This window comes from Hyperoodon ampullatus (genome assembly GCF_949752795.1).
Source record: "Hyperoodon ampullatus genome assembly, chromosome: 15".
Taxonomy (NCBI): Eukaryota; Metazoa; Chordata; class Mammalia; order Artiodactyla; family Ziphiidae; genus Hyperoodon; species Hyperoodon ampullatus.
Window position 1 is genome coordinate 27927594 of NC_136928.1, and position 19249 is coordinate 27946842.

Here is a 19249-nt window from a genome sequence, read left to right on the forward strand (position 1 = left end):
TTACATTCCCACCAACAGTGCAAGAGGGTTCCCTTTTCTCCACACCCTCTCCAGCATTTATTGTTTGTAGATTTTTTGATGATGCCCATTCTGATCGGTGTGAGGTGATACCTCATTGTAGTTTTGATTTGCATTTCTCTAATGATTCGTGATGTTGAGCATCCTTTCATGTGCTTCTTGGCCATCTTATGTCTTCTTTGGAGAAATGTCTATTTAGGTCTTCTGCCCATTTTTGTATTGGGTTGTTTGTTTTTTTAATATTGAGCTGCATGAGCCGCTTGTAAAATTTGGAGATTAATCCTTTGTCAGTTGCTTCGTTTGCAAATATTTTCTCCCATTCTGAGTTGCACCAGTCTTCTAACTGGCCTCCCTGCCTTCACCCTTGCCCCCAAATCTATTCTCAATACGACAGCCACACACATCGGAACACATCGCCTCTCTGTTCAAATCCAGTGATTTGCCAACTCGCTTGGAATAAGGCCAAAGCCCTTACAACAACAGCAAGCTAAAGTCTCTCATGATCAGGCCCTCACACCTCCCCCACCTCACGTCCTTCCATTGCTTCCTCACTCACGCTGCTCCCACCCCGGTGGCCTTCCCAGTCTGCGAACATCTCCAGAGCCCTCATGCTCTTCCCATGGCAGGAACTCTATTCCTCCCCTGGGTCACTTCATCACCTCCTTCAAGTCTTGACTAACTACGATCTGTTTTCCCCTCCTTATTCACCATATTTTAAATCACTATCCCCCTCCCAGCAATTCTCATTCCCCCTTCCTTGCTTTTTCTCCCTAGCAATTATCACCATCAGACACTCCATATATTTTATTTAGGTACTTGCTTATTATGTCCCATGATGGCACAGATCTTTATCTTTTTTAATGCTATACCTCCATCCAGTCCTTAGAACATTGCCTGGCACATATTTGGAGGCCAGTAAATATCTGACGGATATATGAATGCCTAGACATGGCGGGGGCGGGGGGAGGCAAGATCCTTGGCTTTTAAATTTCCTAAAGCAGATAATATGTCATTAAAAAAATAGGTTTAAGAGAATGTTCTTTCCAGCCCTTCTCCCGCTATTTACAGAGGAGATGAAAGAGTAGAGTGGGACAGGAAGCAAGAACCAGAGTCTGTGAGGGTTTCTGGTAAGGCATCCCCACACCCTCTGCCACAGGTTAGCCCCAAAGTGTACATGGCATAGACCCCTCTGTAACCTTGGAGATCTGGTAAGCAGCAGCCATCCAGAAATTGCCAGAGAATTTGGGGCATATGGCACTTGACAGAAGACGGCTGCATGGGTGTCATGGGAGAGTCCTCATCATTTCCTGTAGACCCCGGAGTGTCACAAAGGAGCTGCCAAATTGTGCCGTGCTCCCCAGAAAGGCTTGAAAGGTAGTCGAGAGAGAGAGCCGGGACACCTGAAAGGGCCTTCTGGTCGAGTTAATGAGATATATTCTGTTTGGTCTGTATGCCCAATAGATCCAGGGTGCGCACACACTAGTGACCAGGGGTCACTTCCTGTGGAGGTCATGACCTTATGGAAGCCCAACCCAGAATTCAGCTGCCTCCCAGGCGTGAGGACAAGGAAGAAAAATCCAAAACTAACTAAAGCTTAAACCTAAATGGTTGAAGTTACCAGGACTTTTCTGCCAGGAAAAATGTGAGCTCAAAAGAGAGATTAAGTTGAATTACAGAAAAATAAAGTTATATTTTCAACACGCTCACAGATGTGACTTGAAAATATCATTCCTGCTATTTCTCTAACCTGGCTTCTGATGGAGTTACTTCATGCCCACTTCTTCCATCCCTTCCTCAAGAAGCCCAAGAATAAGTTAGCCCCCCATGAGAATGAGCCCCACAGAAACAGGATGGTCCTCCCATGTCTTACCCCAGATGTGCCAAAGCCAAGCCACCCTCTGGCGTTAGTGGAATCCGATAATCCAAAGCTCCAAAAGGAAAAGGGTCGTACACTCTCTAATTCTATGTGTGCTCTTGACCTCATTTTGTAATAGCTAAGCATCTAGTCTTGGAACACGAGAAAGAGGAGAAACAAATGCAAATGGCTTGATTGTTGGAGTGTCACCTCAGGCTTTAGCAAGAAGTCTGGCCATTAAAGCTTTATTTCCCCATGCCCAAGGTTCAAGGTCCCTCACCATTCAGCCAGCCAAGCAAGCAAGTCTGATCAAGGCACGGACTGACGGCCTCTCCAATTTCAGCTAATAGCCAACATTCAGTTCCTGAGCAACCAGAGCCATGTAACAAAGACATGCTTCTCCAGGCTTGATCCAGTCTAATGGGCACCCTAATCCCTCCGAAGACCCAAATCAGCACGGCACATTCAGACCATTTAATCTCCCATTTTCATTCAGTAAGCCTGACGCATTTCATGAATATGGATGGCAATTGACAACAATCATTCCAAGCCTGACTTTCTGTGAAGTTAGGAAAGTTGGGGAAGGCAGGCGGTATCGCTTGTGTTCTCTCCCCAGGATGACCACTTGAATCAAAGAGAAAAGTTCATGGTCAAATTCCTTTATCACCAAGGTTACAATGTTAAACCTTGGAGTCACTATAGGGAACTATATACCCACCTCCATTTTTTAAAACTAATTTTAAGCAGGCCTTCATTGCCTACGTCAACCAGAAGGTAGCCATCCTAGACTGTGTTGAAAGTAATTTCTGTCTTAGCACAAATCAGCATCATCAAGATCGTAATATTAGAACCCAACACTGGGATTAGTATAGGCTTCGAGTTGGTGTCTGTGAAGATATTTTGTGACCTATAAAGTTTACCGTGATAAACGCTCTTGTTGATATTGTCAACATCACCAGTTTGACCCCCAATGCTGCTGCCCCATAGCTCAACATCTGCAGAACTGGAATAATGATGTGATGATTCTCTAGTTCTTTAATTAATGTCTTGAGATTTAAAAACTGAGTCTGTTTGCTCACACACACATCAATACAAACACAGACATAACATACAAGTACTCACACCTCCATGTAAACCAGACAAACCCCTAGACGTGCAACGCCCCGACTCTGAACCTACCCCACCCCATGCATACTAAAAGTTTCATGCCCCCCCAAACCACACAGACTTACACCCACAGTCAGCTACCATGTTGATTCAGCAGAACTCTACACACTAATGACAAAAAAACCCACTTAATTATTCCCACGAGTGGAACACTGGGCTTTCAGTCTCGTGTGGACACTCCCTGCAGTTCTGCCTCCATGTCTGTGGAAGGGATCACTACTCTGTTTACTCTGACTTCCAGCTGGACCAGCAGAGGTGGGAGGAAAAGGAAGATCTTTAACCAAGATGCTGAATTGCTTCCAAAAGGCCCCGTGAATCAGTGTGCCTGAAATCTGGCAAAGTCAAGCAGATGGTGAGCAGAGAAGGGTCAGGACCTGAAAATCTGACTACGGGCCTGATCCAGGTGGAGGGCCCAAGTGAGGTGGGGGACCTGTGGAAAATCTCTTCCAAACTCAGAAGCCTAAGGTATGTATGGGGGCCCCATGACTTGGTCCTCGGAGGACAGCATGACCCCATAACCCATGCAGAAAGCCCAAACGAATGGAATCTATCCAGCAGGGTGAATGAAAGAAGAGTGTTCAAGCCTACGAAGAAAGCAATGAGACATCGCTACTCAAAACCTGTGATGATTCCAGTAGGGCCTGAGCAAAAACTTGCCTTACCTTGGTTCTGCTTATGTAGACAGTTTTGCTTGACAGGAGTTCCAGCCATCTACTTAAGAGAAAAACTATTTCTGAAGGCCTTCCCAGGGCTGCAGAAGCATTCATCAAACTACAGACACTAATCTTAGCTATCTTAAATTCAATTTTAGAAGTATTTTGGGGGAGCCTACTATGTGCCAAAGTCAACCTACTTTCTAGTTACTGTGTGAGTTTTCATACACAAAGTCATATTACTTTTCAAATATTCTATATTTTGAACTTGCTGCTAATTCAGGCTGGTTTCCCATGCCTCAGTGAACGTAAGAGAGGTGCTCACGTCACTGGGCAGGTTGATAAGCTCCACTGAGCATCCTCAGGGGGACCTGTACTCAGCAGTGAGAGCTGAACCAAGTTCCAAGCACTGTTTTGACCCAGGCTGGGGAACGGGAGGGGACAGGGATGATGACAGGACCATCAGGGGTAGGAAGGCATTAAATTAGACCTCAGAGAGAACTTCCTGTCCTGTAGATTTTCAAGGAAAGCCGAGAATTTCCCTCTGGGAAGAGATGAACTTCTTCCTCATAGATCAGGGGAAAGACCTCTTGGGAAGAGGGGAGTACGGGGCAGAGGCGGGCAGGGCTGCTAGGTGGGGGCTGGGGCCTCTTCCTCCCTGATGAGGCCCTGGAGTTCACCAGACAAGTCTCACCCTGGGCTGTCCCCCCTGCAGTGCGCATCGAGGGAGGAGGGGTGCACCCCCGAGGAGACCACAGGAATGCCAAGCAGGGGAAAGGCGCCCGGAGCCAAGGGCTCCGGCAACGAGGATCCAATATCGGCGGGTGACTCCAGCCCCCGTAACAGGAGAGACCGTAAAGTATGTGCTCTGCTTCCCAACCAGCAAACACAGCAAATAACCAATTACTCCAAATAGCTAACAGATTTCGGCTCTGATTTCCCTCCCCTTGCCTCCCCTGTGCCTTCACTTGTCATTGGATGGGCGATTTGTATTTGCTCTGAGAAAATGAGAGAAGGAATGACTCACAAAGGAAGGTCCAGATTACACACAGTGACAGGCATCAAACCTCCCTAATCAGAACTAATGGGAGTGGGGGGAGGCCAGGCTGCACTGGCAACACATCTGAACCAGAGATATTTTTAAAGAAGTACAGTTTTGTTACTTTCAAGCGCATACAATAATTCTTGCTAAACCGATAGTGCCAAATACATGTCCTTAGGAAACCTGCTTTAAGGAGAAGATAAGTACCTTCCTCGTTAGCACATCTGATATATACAAAAGTACAGGTAAAAACCATTCATGTTATTAAGGTGAAAACACTGCCCCTGAAACTCTCAAGGCCAGAGGTGCAAGCACGGGGCACTGAGACAAATTGCCTTGGGCACCTTCTGGAAATACTTCCTCACTTGGGAGACACACCCTGTCATTGATTCCTTTGCTCAGAAAACCTTTGCTTCCAAGTCTTTCGATAAATTGTTGTCGGTACCCATAAGCTGCAGTAAAGCATTCCCCCCAAAACTTGGAATTAAGAGAAATAGGGCTGCCCTCGGAGAATCAGACCATGAAATCAATGCAGAGGGGTTCAGAGCAAGGAGAGGCAAAATCGTCTCAAAGGGAAAGGCAGCTTCTACACTGAGCCTTAACTGTAAGTGGGTAGATTGTACTAATACATCTAGAGAAAGACTATGTCAGAAAAAAAGGAAAGACTATGTCAGGAAAAAAAGGAACTGATCAGTCCTGGAAATGTAAGAGAAGAGGAGTTAGAGTTGACTGTTCACACCAGCATCATCAGAGGCAGGGTCCCAGGGTTAGGGACTAAAACTGTCCCTTTCTTTGGAGATGGAGGTATCAGTCCGTTTTGGACAGCTGATACTCAATTTCAAATCCCAGAATTCCTCTCTCCTCATTCTGATTCTTCACTCATCTCCAGCCACAACTTGGCTTCCCAACTGCTGAGCCTATAGAGAGACCACAGGCTGGATCACTATCCAAGGTCACATCCCCCAGGCAGAAGTATTTCTCACTGTAAACTCATACATTGGTAACCCTGGTCTAGAAACTTGAAAAATATGCATCTAGCCCTAAGAAAGTTGACCTATCAGGTGTCTGAGCTCACAAGATTGAGGGTCCACACAGCCAATACTGTAGAAACTTCCCTTGAGTAACACCCCTGCCTGGAGCCAGCTCTCCTTTATTTAAGAAACTCCTATATAGGGTTCCATAGGCAAGAATTGTGGCTCGGACCTAGCCAGCCAGCATCTGACTGCCCCAACAAACATAGAAAACAAACTCTTCAGCCCAGTAGAAAAGCCTCTGGTCCTGTTTTCCTCCTTAATTCTCCCACCCTGCTGGATTCCTAACTGGCAAGGTAAAATTACAACAACCTTAGACTGTTTCCGTCTTCCTTTTACCTGAGTTTGAGATTAGAAGGGGGCCTATGCACTAATGGAAGAGCCACTGGGGCTCCTGGTTCTTGGCAAGCAAGGACTTCCCTCTGTAAAGACAAAAAGAAAAGATTAAGGTTCAAAAGAAGGGGGACAATATGAGGACTAAGATAAGTGCTCTGTTAAAGGGTTGAGTAAAAACAAAAGAAAACAAATGACCAATTTATGGCCACAGGAAGTCTCAAGAGGATCCCATAAACAAGAAGTTAGAGCATGTGGTCCTGAAGGAACTAGAATCTGCATGAAGACATCATGACTGTCAAATTGAAAACTATAACATAGACACTGATTTCCAGCAAAATGGCAAACTAGAGGACCAGAGACACCCTCCAAGTAAGAACACCTAAATTAATTAATAAGATACCTTTAAAATTCTTTTTAAATGCATTACTGAGCTGATAGGAATATAAAGAAGATCCTTGGAGGCAAATGAAAAAGCAAAAATCCAGGGAAATAAGGAGCCGAAATGCAAACTAACGGTGGGGCCCGAAAAGCCCAAGCCAAACATTTAGTTTTAAGTGAATCTGAGTTTGTAGTGTTTCCAGGCATCTGGTAAAAGTAAACACGTGTCCTCTCTGAAAGAATGTGACTTTCATCCAGGCCTCAAAGAACTCTCAGATAAAGTTCCAAGGAACATGAGTTCACAATCGGAAATAGTGAAACACATAAGAAACAAGGCACCATGAGTGAGAGTCAGCTAGAAACACCAACTGCAGATCAGACCTGTCAGGACAACAGAAAGCAGAATTTTCAGAAATAGGACTTTAAAAAAAACTGTTTAAAAAATAAAGGCATTAACAATATGGCAAAAGAACAAGACACTTTCAAAAATAAACAAGAAGATTTGGAAAAAAAGAGAACTTTTCGAGATAAAAATATTAATACTTAGGACTTGAAACTCAATAGGCGGGGTTACATAACCTTTAGAAACAAGACTTAGTGAACTAGAAGACATGTCTTCAGAAATTAGCCAGTGTGTAACACAAAGAAACACAAAATATTAAAGGAAGTTGAACCAACATGGAGAATAGAGCAAGTCCATTGAAGATCTAATCAGGATTTTAGAAGGAAATGAGAGAATGGGGAATATATAATATTTGAAGAGATAATGGTTGACCATCCAGAACTAATTAAAAGTAAAAAGGCAAAAAAACAGTCCTCATATTTAGGAAGACAACAGCACAATGGAAGCCAGAAGAGAGTGAGATTAGTGAGATAGTATCTTTAAAGTGATGACTGGAAATAAGTGTCAGTGAAACTAGTATTTCTAAAATAAGGGTGAAATAAAAATATTTTCAAACAATAATTAAAAAGTGAGACACGCCTGCTGCCAAACACTTGGAAAGCCACACACACACACACACACACACACACACACACACCCCACTGGGGCTGACCCTCACACACCTGCCAGGCAACAGGAATGGCCATCATCAAAAAATCTACAAACAATAAATGCTGGAAAGGGTGTGGAGAAAAGGGAACCCTCCTACACTATTGGTGGGAATGTAAATTGATACAGCCACTATGGAGAACAGTATAGAAGCGCTCAAAAAACTAAAAATAGAACTACCATATGACCCAGTGATCCCACTCCTGGGCATATACCTGGAAAAAAACCATAATTCAAAAAGATACATGCACGCCAATGTTCATTGCAGCACTTTTTACAACAGCCAGGACATGGAGGCAAAATGTCCATCAACAGAGGAATGGATAAAGAAGATGTGGAAAAAAAATGGGAAAAAAAATTAAACAAAGTGATGACATTGCCGACTGTTACACGATCTAAGAATGTCCAAACAATGGCAGCAAATGAGTAGCTGGAGAATAAGGGAATCGTGGAGTGAAAAGACTTTTGGACTAGGATTCAGGAGATTTGGGTTTAAATATTACTTTATTTATTATCATTATGCCAATTTTAAATGAAGGAATAGAAGCTCAAAAAGTTAACTAAGTCAACCAAAGATACCTAGCTTCTGAGTGGCAGGAATGAGATTGAAATGCAAAGCACTGAACAACTCAACTGACATTTCTCACTGTAGATATCCAACTGCCTCTTGATATATCTTTTTGAAGTCTAACAGGCATCTTAAACTGGACTGGACAAAATAGAGCTTTGAATTTCTCTGCCTGCCCTCCTAGTTCACTTCCCCACAGGTTTTCCCAATCTCAATTATGGTATCATCCTATCCATCCAGTTGTTCAGGCTTCACACTTAAGAACCATCCTTGATTTCTTCTAATTCATCTAATTCATTGGTAGGATCTACAAGTTCTATCCCTAAAACATATCCTGCCATTAATACTGTTCAACTATCATTTTTTACCCCAACTATGGCAACAGCCTCTAAATTGGTCTTCTAGAAGAACAAATCTTTAAGTAGGGACGTCAGGTGCTCCTGAGAACTCTTGCCTCCTTTATAGCCCATCCTGCATACAGAAGCCAAAGTGGACTTTCTAAAGTGTGATTCAGACCCGGCCATACCTCAGTTTAAAATCACCCAAGGCCTTCTCTTTATAACCAGAAAAAAAAATCCACTGTCCTTGAAGTGCCCATGCGCTCATTACCCTGCTCCCCACTCTCCCCTTCGTTCCCTACTCCGAGCCATGTTGGCTTTTCTGCCTCTTAGACAGTCAGCTCCTTTCCATCTCAGGATTTTGACATCAGCTTTTCCTTAACCACATATCTGCCTCCTACTCATCATTCAAGCAACAATCAAAATGTAACGGCAAAGTGACTACCTTAGTTAAAGCAAACCCCTCACTCACTCTGAATGGTGTTTCCACATTTTATCTTCTTCTTAGTGCTATCACTTCTTGAAATCCCAAGAGATTAAAGCCTCATTGAAGACATAGACTCTGTTTTACACACTTTAGTATTTCATGCCCAGAATGGTACTTGTGTATACTTGGTGTTTAATAAATATTGTTTGATTGACTGAATTAACTGGTTATATGCATCCTAAGGTAACCTTTCAGAAATGATGAACAAACTAGTGAAACAATAGAACATTCTCTTTCTAAATCCAGGCATATGGACATATTGCGAGTTTGGTTCCAGACCATCTCTATAAACCAAATATCATAATAAAGAGAGTCACATGAATTTTTCGGTCTCCAAATGCATATAAAAGTTATGTTTACACTATGTTGTAGTATATTAAGTGTGAAATAACATTATGTCTAAATAAACAATGTACATACCTTAAAATAAAAAGATGTGGTACATTTATACAATGGAATATTACTCAGCCATAAAAGGAATGAAATAGTGCCATTTGCAGAGATGTGGATAGACCTAGAGACTTTCATACAGATTGAAGTAAGTCAGAAAGAGAAAAACAAGTATCATATAATATTACAAGAAAAATGGTACATATGAACTTATTTGCAAAGCAGAAATAGAGACACAGATGTAGAGAACAAATTTATGGATATCAAAGGGGGAAAGGGGGCAGGATGAATTGGGAGATTGGGATTGACATACACACACTACTATATATAAAACAGACAACTAATGAGAACCTACTATATAGCACAGAGAACTCTACTCAAAGCTATATAGTGACCTAAATGGGAAGGAAATCTAAAAAAGAGGGGACACATGTATATATATAACTGATTCACTTTGCTGAACAGCAGAAACTAACACAACGTTGTAAAGCAACTATACTGCAATAAAAAAATTTTTTAATAGAAAAAAAAAGTGAGAATGTTTATAATGAATTGATCCCAATTGCAGAAATCTCTATAGGCTCTATTTCAGGAATAAAGATGATCTCAGGAGGAGGAAGACTGGTCTACAAAACAAAACAGTCAACGTGGGCATAGCTAGAAGAAAAATCAATTACTTAAAAATAATATTGCTTTAAAAGTGTCATTTATAGAGGTAGAACTAAAATATTGAACAAAAGTTTGTAAATTGGTAAGTGACTGGAATTAAAGCATCCAAAGTTCCTTGTAATATTTTGGAGGAGGCTATAAATACCAATTAAATTTAGACTTTGCTAAATTGAATATACATGTTAAAGTTTCTATACTAATCCCTGAAGGAACAGAAACAATGTATAGCTTTGAAACTGAAAAGGGAAGAAGGAATGAAAAGACGGGGGGGGGGGGGGAGTGGCGGGTGAATTTTTCAATCCAAAAAAATTTTAAAAAGAAGAAAAAAAGAAAAGGGCAGTATAGTGGAATAAAATGGCAGAAATAAATCCAAATATATCAGTAAGACACAATTAATATATTAGACTGTCCAACTCTCTAATTAAGAGCTTATGTCAGAATGTATTAAAAAAAAAACCAGACTCCATCTATTTGCTGTTCATCAGAGAGACACCTAAAACATAAAATCACAGAAAAGTTGAAAGTAAAAAGAAAAAGATATACTAGGAAAACTCCAAGCAAGAAAATATGGTATAGCTATGTTAACATGAGACAAAATAGACTTTAAGGCAAAACTCATTAGTAAAGACTTTAAAAGGCAAGGAGTGGGGGTTTACTACGTATCGTTAAAAGATTCAATTCTCTAGGAAGATATAAGAAATCTACAGTTGTTTGTGCCTAATAACACAGCCTCAAATATATAAAGGAAAAGTAGACAGAAATAACAAGGAAGAACAAACATCACATCAAAGCAGGATGTTTTAATATCTCAAAAATTGATAAACCACACAAAACAAAATCACAAGAAAATAGATTTGAATAACACAATTAACAAGTCTGATCTAAATGGACATGCTATATGTAAAACACATTGGGAGAATACACATTCTTTTCAAGCACACACAAGATCGTTACAAAAATTGACCCTGTACTAGGCCATAAAGCAAGTGTCAAGAAATACTACACACAGACCACATTCTCTGAACCATAGTACTGTTAAGTTAGAAACTGATAAAAAGATAACTTAAAACATAAGTTAGGAATTTCTAAAACATACTTTTAAACAATTCAGGTGTCAAAAAGAAATATGACAGAAATCAGAAAATACTCAGAACTAAAAAACAACAAAAATACCACTTACCAAAACCTGTGGGATGCATAAAGCAGTACTTCGAGGGAATTCTATAGCCTTAAATGCTTACATTAGAAAAGAGGAAAGTTTGAAAATGGATGAACTAGGCATAGCTCTTAAGAGGTTAAAAATATAACAAGCTCTCTAAAACTCAAAGGAAGAAGATAATAAAGAAAAGAACTAGAAACTAGAAAACAAGGAAAAAATAGAGCTAAATCAACAGACATAAAAATTGGTTCTCTGAAAAGACTTTTACAGATCTGACAAATTTTGGCAAGAATAATAAAATATAACCTTAGGAATGAAAGGGAACATAAATAGAAGAAGAAAAATTTTCAAAACAGTAAGAGGTTATTATGAAAAACACTATGTCAATAATTTTTAGCAAGAAATGGATAAATTCCTATAAAATATAAATCACCAAAAACGACTCACGTAGAAACAGAAAATCTCAAAGGTCCTATAAACATTTAAAAAATTTTTATCAGCAGTTTAAAATATCCCCAAGAAGAATGCTAAGTCTAGACAGTTTTACAAATGAATCTACCAAACCTTCAGGCAACAGATAATGTCAAGTTTTTATCATTTATTCAGAGACTAGAAAAAGAGCAAATATGCCCCAAGTCATTTTATAAGATTAGTATAACCTAGATACCAAAACCTGAAAAGAACAGTATCAGAAAAAGAAACTCCAGGCCATTATCACTCATAAAAATTGATGCAAAACAATTCCTAAAGTAAATATTTGCAAACTGAACCCAACAATGCAGAAAAAAGACAATGTAACATGACTAGGATAGATAGCTTCAGAACTGCAAAGTTGTTTCAGTACTTAAAAAAATCTATTAATGTAATTCACCACATTAACAGATTAAAGGAGAAAAATCATATGATCACCTCAACAGATCCATAAAGAACACTGAATAAAATTGAACATCATTCATGATAAAAACTCCTAGCTAGCTAGTAATCATTCACCTGATAAATTTCATACTCAGTGGTGGAACATAAAAATATTCTATTTTATGGATAAAGAAGATGTGGTACATATATACAGTGGAACATTACTCAGCCATAAAAAGGAACGAAACTGGGTCATTTGTAGAGATGTGGATGGACCTAGAGACTGTCATACAGAGTGAAGTAAGTCAGAAAGAGAAAAACATATATTGTATATTAATGCATATATGTGGAATCCAGAAAAATGGTACAGATGAACTGATTTGCAGGGCAGAAATAGAGACACAGATGTAGAGAACAAACATGGACACCAAGGGAGGAAAGTGTCGGGGGGAGGGAGGTGGTGGTGGTGGGATGAATTGGGAGATTGGGATTGAAATATATACACTAATATGTATAAAATAGATAACTAATAAGAACCTGCTGTATAACATAAATAAATAAATAAATAAAATTCAAAAAAATATATTCCATTTTAAATTAGAGCAGATAAGAATATTCTCTATTATCAGTTACATGGAATATTAAACTTGTGGTCCTAGTCAGTGCAGTCGGACAAGAAAAGGAAATAATAAAAAAGAAAAAGAAATTAAAAGTACACAGAAGAATCAAAAAAATTTAAAGAGCTGGTTCTTTGGATGAAAAACAACCATAAAACTGATGAAATGTTATCAAGCCTATTGAAGTTAAAAAAACAAACAAACAATAAATATAAATTACAAAATTAGAAATGAGGATAAAAAACAGAACAGATACAGAAGGATTTTCTTTTATTATAGTAATATGTATAAATCTATACTAATGTAATAAGCAATATCTGAAGACATCTAAGGCACTAAATTGATTGAAGAAGTAGAAAATGATCAAAGAATACCCTCCCAAAAATGGTGCTGGGCCCAGTCTTACAAATGAGTACAGAGCAGATGCATCTGATACTATTGTATGAGGTATACATTCCTGAAGATCTTCTAAAATTCAAAACTCACATCATATAATACCATTTTCAAGAAAAGATGATGGGTATCCTGTTTACCAGCTAAACCATAAATACAATTCATTTGGCCACCACCTTTTAAATTACGTGACTGTTAATCATTTTTTAAATGTAGATCGATTCATATTATTACACATTTTATACATAAAGCAAGACTATTAAAATGTTTATATCATTTATTTTCAACTTGCATAATTCATATTCATAAAGAATGACTCTCATGTATTTTCAAACCTTTAAATAATCATTCTCCTGCCACAGAGACTGTTCAAGAGCACAGGAAATGAGAGTACACTTCAAAAAATATTTTATAAAACTATTATAACCTTGATATCAAAACCTAACAAAGACAACCTAAAAGTAATACTTATTAATAAAGATGCAAAAATCCCATATAAATAATAACAAATCTAACTCAGTAATATATACTAGAAGTTCTCCTTACAAACTTCCCCTTAACCAGGATTAACAAACGCTACCCATTCTCTCTGCTAACGATCTAAGGTCCAGAGCAGATGAAAGCCTGCAGCTAATCTAATTTATCCACTGCAGCTCCCAGCAGATGAGCTGTATGTTTACCAAGAGTTAATTGTTTGTTCCCAAATCTGTTTATGCCAGTTGTACGAATATGGTAATTAGATCAATAAGTAAATATTATAAAAATATATAAAATTTGAATTTAAAAAGAAAGGGCATTTTATCTATGAAAATGAACTTAATATTGATTTTTTTTAATTATGAAAATTGAGCATGAGTGAGGTGGACAAAAAGGTGAGGGGGATCTTAGATGTTAAAAAAACTCCATGTTCAGAGTCTTTTGCAGCTATCATTAAGAGTTCATCAAACTTTAATAAACCTAAAGAAAAAATCATAGCTAATGCATTATGAATGTGGTTTATACTGGAAAGACAACATGACATTTGAATAGCAGATCCAAAGTCAAAGAGGCCTTGGCACATGTCAAATGATTGTCAAATGAAGATACATGGATATGATTAAAAAGAGATGTTCTTGGTACTTATATTTGACTTTTAATGAGTCCCTATTTAACCAACTTTAATTAGCCAACCAACTACCTATCTTGATTGACTGCATAAGAGGACTTCAATTGTAATCAACTATAATACCATGACCAATTGACCGATTTGGGTTTACCCCAGGAATGCAGGACAATTATACATACATATATATAAGTGTGTGTGTGTGTGTGTGTATATATATATATATATAACAGACAATGGAAAACAAAATGATCATCTTGATAAATGCCAAATGCCATTGGATAATATTGGTTGGTCATAAGATGTTATGGGAAAACCCAAACGAACTTTCTGGCCAACCCAATGTTAAACTCCCATGTCTAATTTTTAAGTTATTAATAAACTAATAATACAGGACACAACCTGACAAAATCAAGAATATCTATCTGAAACTACCAATCATTATCATAATGGAAAAATGACAGAGACCTTCTCATTAGAATCAGTAACTAAATAAGTTTGCTCACTAGCAACTCCATTATCAAATGTCATTCTGGAAAAAGGAATAAGGTATAACTATTAGAAAATGACATGTTTATTATTGTTTGAAGAAGACAATCTTATCTACCTGAAAAACTCAACCGAATCAATTAACCACTGTCAGAAGTAATAAAGGCACTTAACAAAGAGTCTGTTTCAAAGTAAATATACAAAAATATTGTTTTCTATATTCTAGCAATAGCTAGTTATACAAAGTCATAAGAAAAAAAAAGATATTCCATTCAGACAGCAACAAAGACTATAAAATGCCTAGGAATAAACTTAACAAGAAATGGACTAGACCTTTTTAAAGTAAACTAAAAATAACTCCTCTAAGGGACAAAAAATAAGACAATAGTGGAAATTAAGAAATTAAATGTCCAATGATAGGGGAATAGTTTATGGATGTCCATACAACAGCATGACATGCAACCTTTTTTTTTTTTTTTTTGCGGTACGCGTGCCTCTCACTGTTGTGGCCTCTCCCGTTGTGGAGCACAGGCTCCGGATGCGCAGGCTCAGAGGCCATTGCTCACGGGCCCAGCCGCTCCACGGCATGTGGGATCCTCCCGGACTGGGGCACGAACCCCTGTCCCCTGCATCAGCAGGCAGACTCTCAACCACTGCACCACCAGGGAAGCCCCAACATGCAACCATTTTTTAAAGAATATAAAGACATGGAAAAACATTTATAATACATTTTAAGTACAAGAAAATGCAGATTTTTAAAAAAGTACAATATGATCTTGATTTTGGAAAAAAAATAAAAGTATGCACATGTGCATAAGAGATATCTAAAAATGTAGGCACATCAAAGTCTTAACAGTGCTTATCTCCAACTGGTCGGAACACAGGTGGTTTTAACTTTCTGCCTTACACTTTTTTGTGTTTTCTATATTTTCTACAATGGATAAATCAGAAAACATTTAAAATGTAGAGTACCTCTGCCTAGAAGCCATAAAACACCCAACACAGCAATGCCTCCTCTTGGCACCATGAATGGAGTTTAACTTTCAGCAAGCCCTATCTCTTATGTCCCCCCTACAAGTCTGGGGCTCCCCTTGACTTCATGAGTGCATGTTGAAGGACCCTCGACCCATAAAGATAATACCTAAGGAATCAGCCCAGGAGGACAGCAGCATCCATCCTGGGAACTGCAGGAGTGAACTGTGGGCCCCATCAGAGCTCTCAGAATCTGCTGGGGACAGCCAGGGTTCCACAGTCACACACCTTTCATGCCTCTGGGAGGAGGAGAGAAAAATCAATCTGCCTTTGCCCACAGAGGCCTCTTGTGTCCCACGTCCCAGCGGTCAGGGTCTAGAGACTCCCCTGTTTCCACTGGCCCATGCTACCCCATGCAGGGAAACAGGATTAAGGTAAATCCCAGGATGCACCAAGAGATAATTCAGGGATGTCTGTTTCTGCAAATCTTCCCTCAGCTTTCTCCCTACCCCTCCATCACCGCACAGGACAGGTAACTGTTTTCTGCCAGGGCTCAGAAAACTCCTTTCTTCCCCTCCCATCCCCACCTCCTCTGTTCCCTCCCTAACTCCTCACCCCCACTCAGCCCCCCCGGGAAAATCAAGGTGCCCACAAATAGTTAAACAATACATACATGACGACTGGATGGAGAAGACGCCATGTTAGTGGGGGCGAAGCCCGACAGACCGTCTGCAAGCTACAAATTAAACACGCTGGTTAGCAACAGGATTAGAGAAACCAGGGAAGACTGCATGGTCCCGAGGAAGTAGAGCTCTCCAACCAGGCACCCTGTGCTCTCTCTCCAGGAAGGCTGCAAACGTTGTGGGAGAAAAGTGTGCTTTGGAGTTGGACAAGTGTGGCTCCAAATCCTGGCCCCCTTGCTTTACCAGCTACGTGATCTTGGACAAGCCCCCTGACCTCTCTGAGTCAGCATCTCCATCTGGAGAATGGGAACAAAGTCGCGTGTTGTCACAGAGCAGCAGTGAGTATGGATGACGTGAAGGCCATGCACACCTAGGACAAGGTGAGGCACGTGGGAGGGGCTCAGCTAATACCTGTCTCGTGCCCGCTTTCTCACTGCCCTTGGCACCACTGACTCCATGCCACTCTCACACGCCCTCCCTGCCTTTCAAACTTCCTGACCTCAGACATACTCCAAGCTCCCCATCATCCCTGGTGGTTTCTTCTAACAACTGAGTCACACCAACCGCTGCTTGGGCACTATTCCTAAACCAATGCAGGTTTCTAAGTCTTCTGTCCTCAAGGACAAAAACCAGGGCATCATGTGGCTTCCCCAAAACCAGGGGAGCTTTAAGAGTCTCATAAACACACCACCCCTATGCTACAGAAACCTTGCTGCATTCTTTTCTGGCATCAGATCTTTGCCTGCAATCTCCTAGTACAGTGAATCCATACTTTATAGGCTGCAGGGTCCAGGAGGGCCTTGGTGGGGGTCAGGACTGAAGGTAGGGTGACTTTTTCAGGGGCCACTACAATAGTCCCAGAGGAAGTGATGGAGCTGTGGGTGGACGAGTACCAGTCTAGGTGGATGAGGCCAGGAGATGCCTTCTAGGCAGAGGAGACAGCAAGTGTGAAGGGTAGAGGAATAAAGCAGCACTGCCAGTTCAAGAGAGAGCAAACGGTCCAGGAAGGCAGGCTTGGGGGATATGGTGGAGGGATGAGGAGACCAGCTGGGACCCAGGGCTTCCAGGGTAGGACCCTCTCTTCCTTTGAGTCTGGGGCAGGGGGCTCTGGGAGACTCCCCAGGAGGCCAAGCCCCTGGAATCGACCAGATGAGCTCCACGTGAAGCCCCCAGCTGCCCAGAGACTGGCCCAGCTAGGCAGTAGCTTTGCCCCTCTGGTTCTCATCCTGAACCTCACAGAAGCCTTATTGTTATTTTTAATACAGTTCATTTTTAGAAAGGTGAGAGGGAAACCGGCAGTTCACCAGTGCAAGAGGGAGAAAAAATAAAGCTAAACATAGTGCTCCAAAGGTCTGGGCCAGCTTCCGAAATTACATGTTCCCCTTTGGGATTCGGACATAATTTGCCGCTCCAGTTCTGGGAGCACGTTCCCACCTTCACGGCGTCCCAGAGACTAAAACTGGAGCAGGTGGCTCAAAATTAGCCCGAGATGGGAGCCGGGGAGCAGCTGGCCCCAGCACAGCACCCCACCCCACCCCACAGGCCTCCTGCTGCCTCCTGCACACTAGCCTGAGTTTCCCCTACAGCCTCCCAGGTCCATCAGACACACACACACACACACACACACACACACACACACACTCGGTGCACCATCAAACACATGCAATCAACACACATGCTGTCAACACACACACACAGTACACCACCAAACACATGCAATCAACACACATGCTGTCAACACACACGCTATCAACATACACACACACAGTACACCATCAAACACATGCAATCAACACACATGCTATCAACACACACACACACACACACACACACACACACACACACACCTCCCACCACCAAGCCTTTGCTCCAGGTCCTCTGCCCACCAGGAAAGGCCTCCTCTCCCCTCTGCTGTTCTAACCCCTCTCGCCAGCCCCCTTGGAGAAGCTTTCCTGATGACTTAGCCCATGCTGACCTTGTAGGGCCCAGAGTCCAAGATCTTGGTGTCCTTGCTAAGCAAGCATTCATCGCTTTGCTCTCACTCTGTTCATCTCATTTGGATCTTCAACATAGCCCTCCTCTCTCTGTCAGCCAGAGGGAAGGCTTCCCGAGAGCGCTCTTCCTCTTCATCCCTCCTCAACACACACATGTTCTCCACCCAACGGCCTGAGGACTTCAAGAGGAGACCCCTACACAGGTTGATCTCTTAGAATGATAGGCAAGCGTCACCCTTGACCTGAAGGGTGGGTGCCTGAAGGTAGGTGATGTGTGGGATGGGCAGGGGGTGCCACCTCTACATGAGCCTCAAGACCCTCTAGGAAATGGTGGGAAGCCCACTCTGGGTGTGTTCCTGCACTGCTTCTCTTCCCATTTTCATCATCAGAACACCAAGAACAAGCAGACTAGTCGACAAAGACCCCAAGTTTGTTTGAAACGTAAAAGTAGAGCCTGATTCATACTCAGAGGCAGAATCAGAGACAGAGAGAGCAGCCTGGGGGGAAGGGAAGGAAAGAGGAGGCCACATTGGGAGCAGTTCATTCACAGCGTGTTCCTGGTTGGAGGCACCTATCTGTTCATTATTTTTATATATTTTCCAAACTTTATATAATGGATATATATTTATAATCAGAGAAAAATGAATATATCCTTTATCTCAAGCAGAGCACTGGATGGAAGAAAACACCTCTGTGCCCCTCTCTGAGGACACCCCAAGCCTGCCCTCAGCAAGGTAGGTGTCAAGGCCATGATGCTTGCAGCAGCACCACTACGCTTGCGCACACATCTGCTCCCAGCCCCCCACCCCACCTCTCACGCACACTCATGTGCACACACACCACACACACCCACACTACCACCATCCCCAGACTACGGCTCTAAAATCTACACAAAGACAGCCACACAGACCAAGAAGACACTGTGGGGTTGCCATGCGAGAGTTGATCTCATCCCAGCCCCCCACCACAGAGAAGAGTCCAGGAGGCCAGGCATCTCCTTAC

At 41.3% G+C, this 19249-nt stretch overlaps 1 protein-coding gene across 9 annotated transcripts in view; it reads right to left on the bottom strand.

Moving 5' to 3' along the window:
• DYSF (dysferlin) overlaps positions 1–19249 on the bottom strand; it is a gene marked incomplete at its 5' end in the record, with an annotated part of 228163 nt that overhangs the window by 48129 nt on the left and 160785 nt on the right. For 4 of the 9 annotated variants that reach the window (XM_079721046.1, XM_079721041.1, XM_079721045.1 and 1 more), the window contains one exon: positions 16244–16306. The exons of the other annotated variants lie outside the window; for them this stretch is intronic. In XM_079721046.1, the coding sequence (XP_079577172.1) occupies positions 16244–16306 (63 nt within the window). The remainder of the gene's footprint in view (positions 1–16243; positions 16307–19249) is intronic. 9 annotated transcript variants of the gene reach the window in all.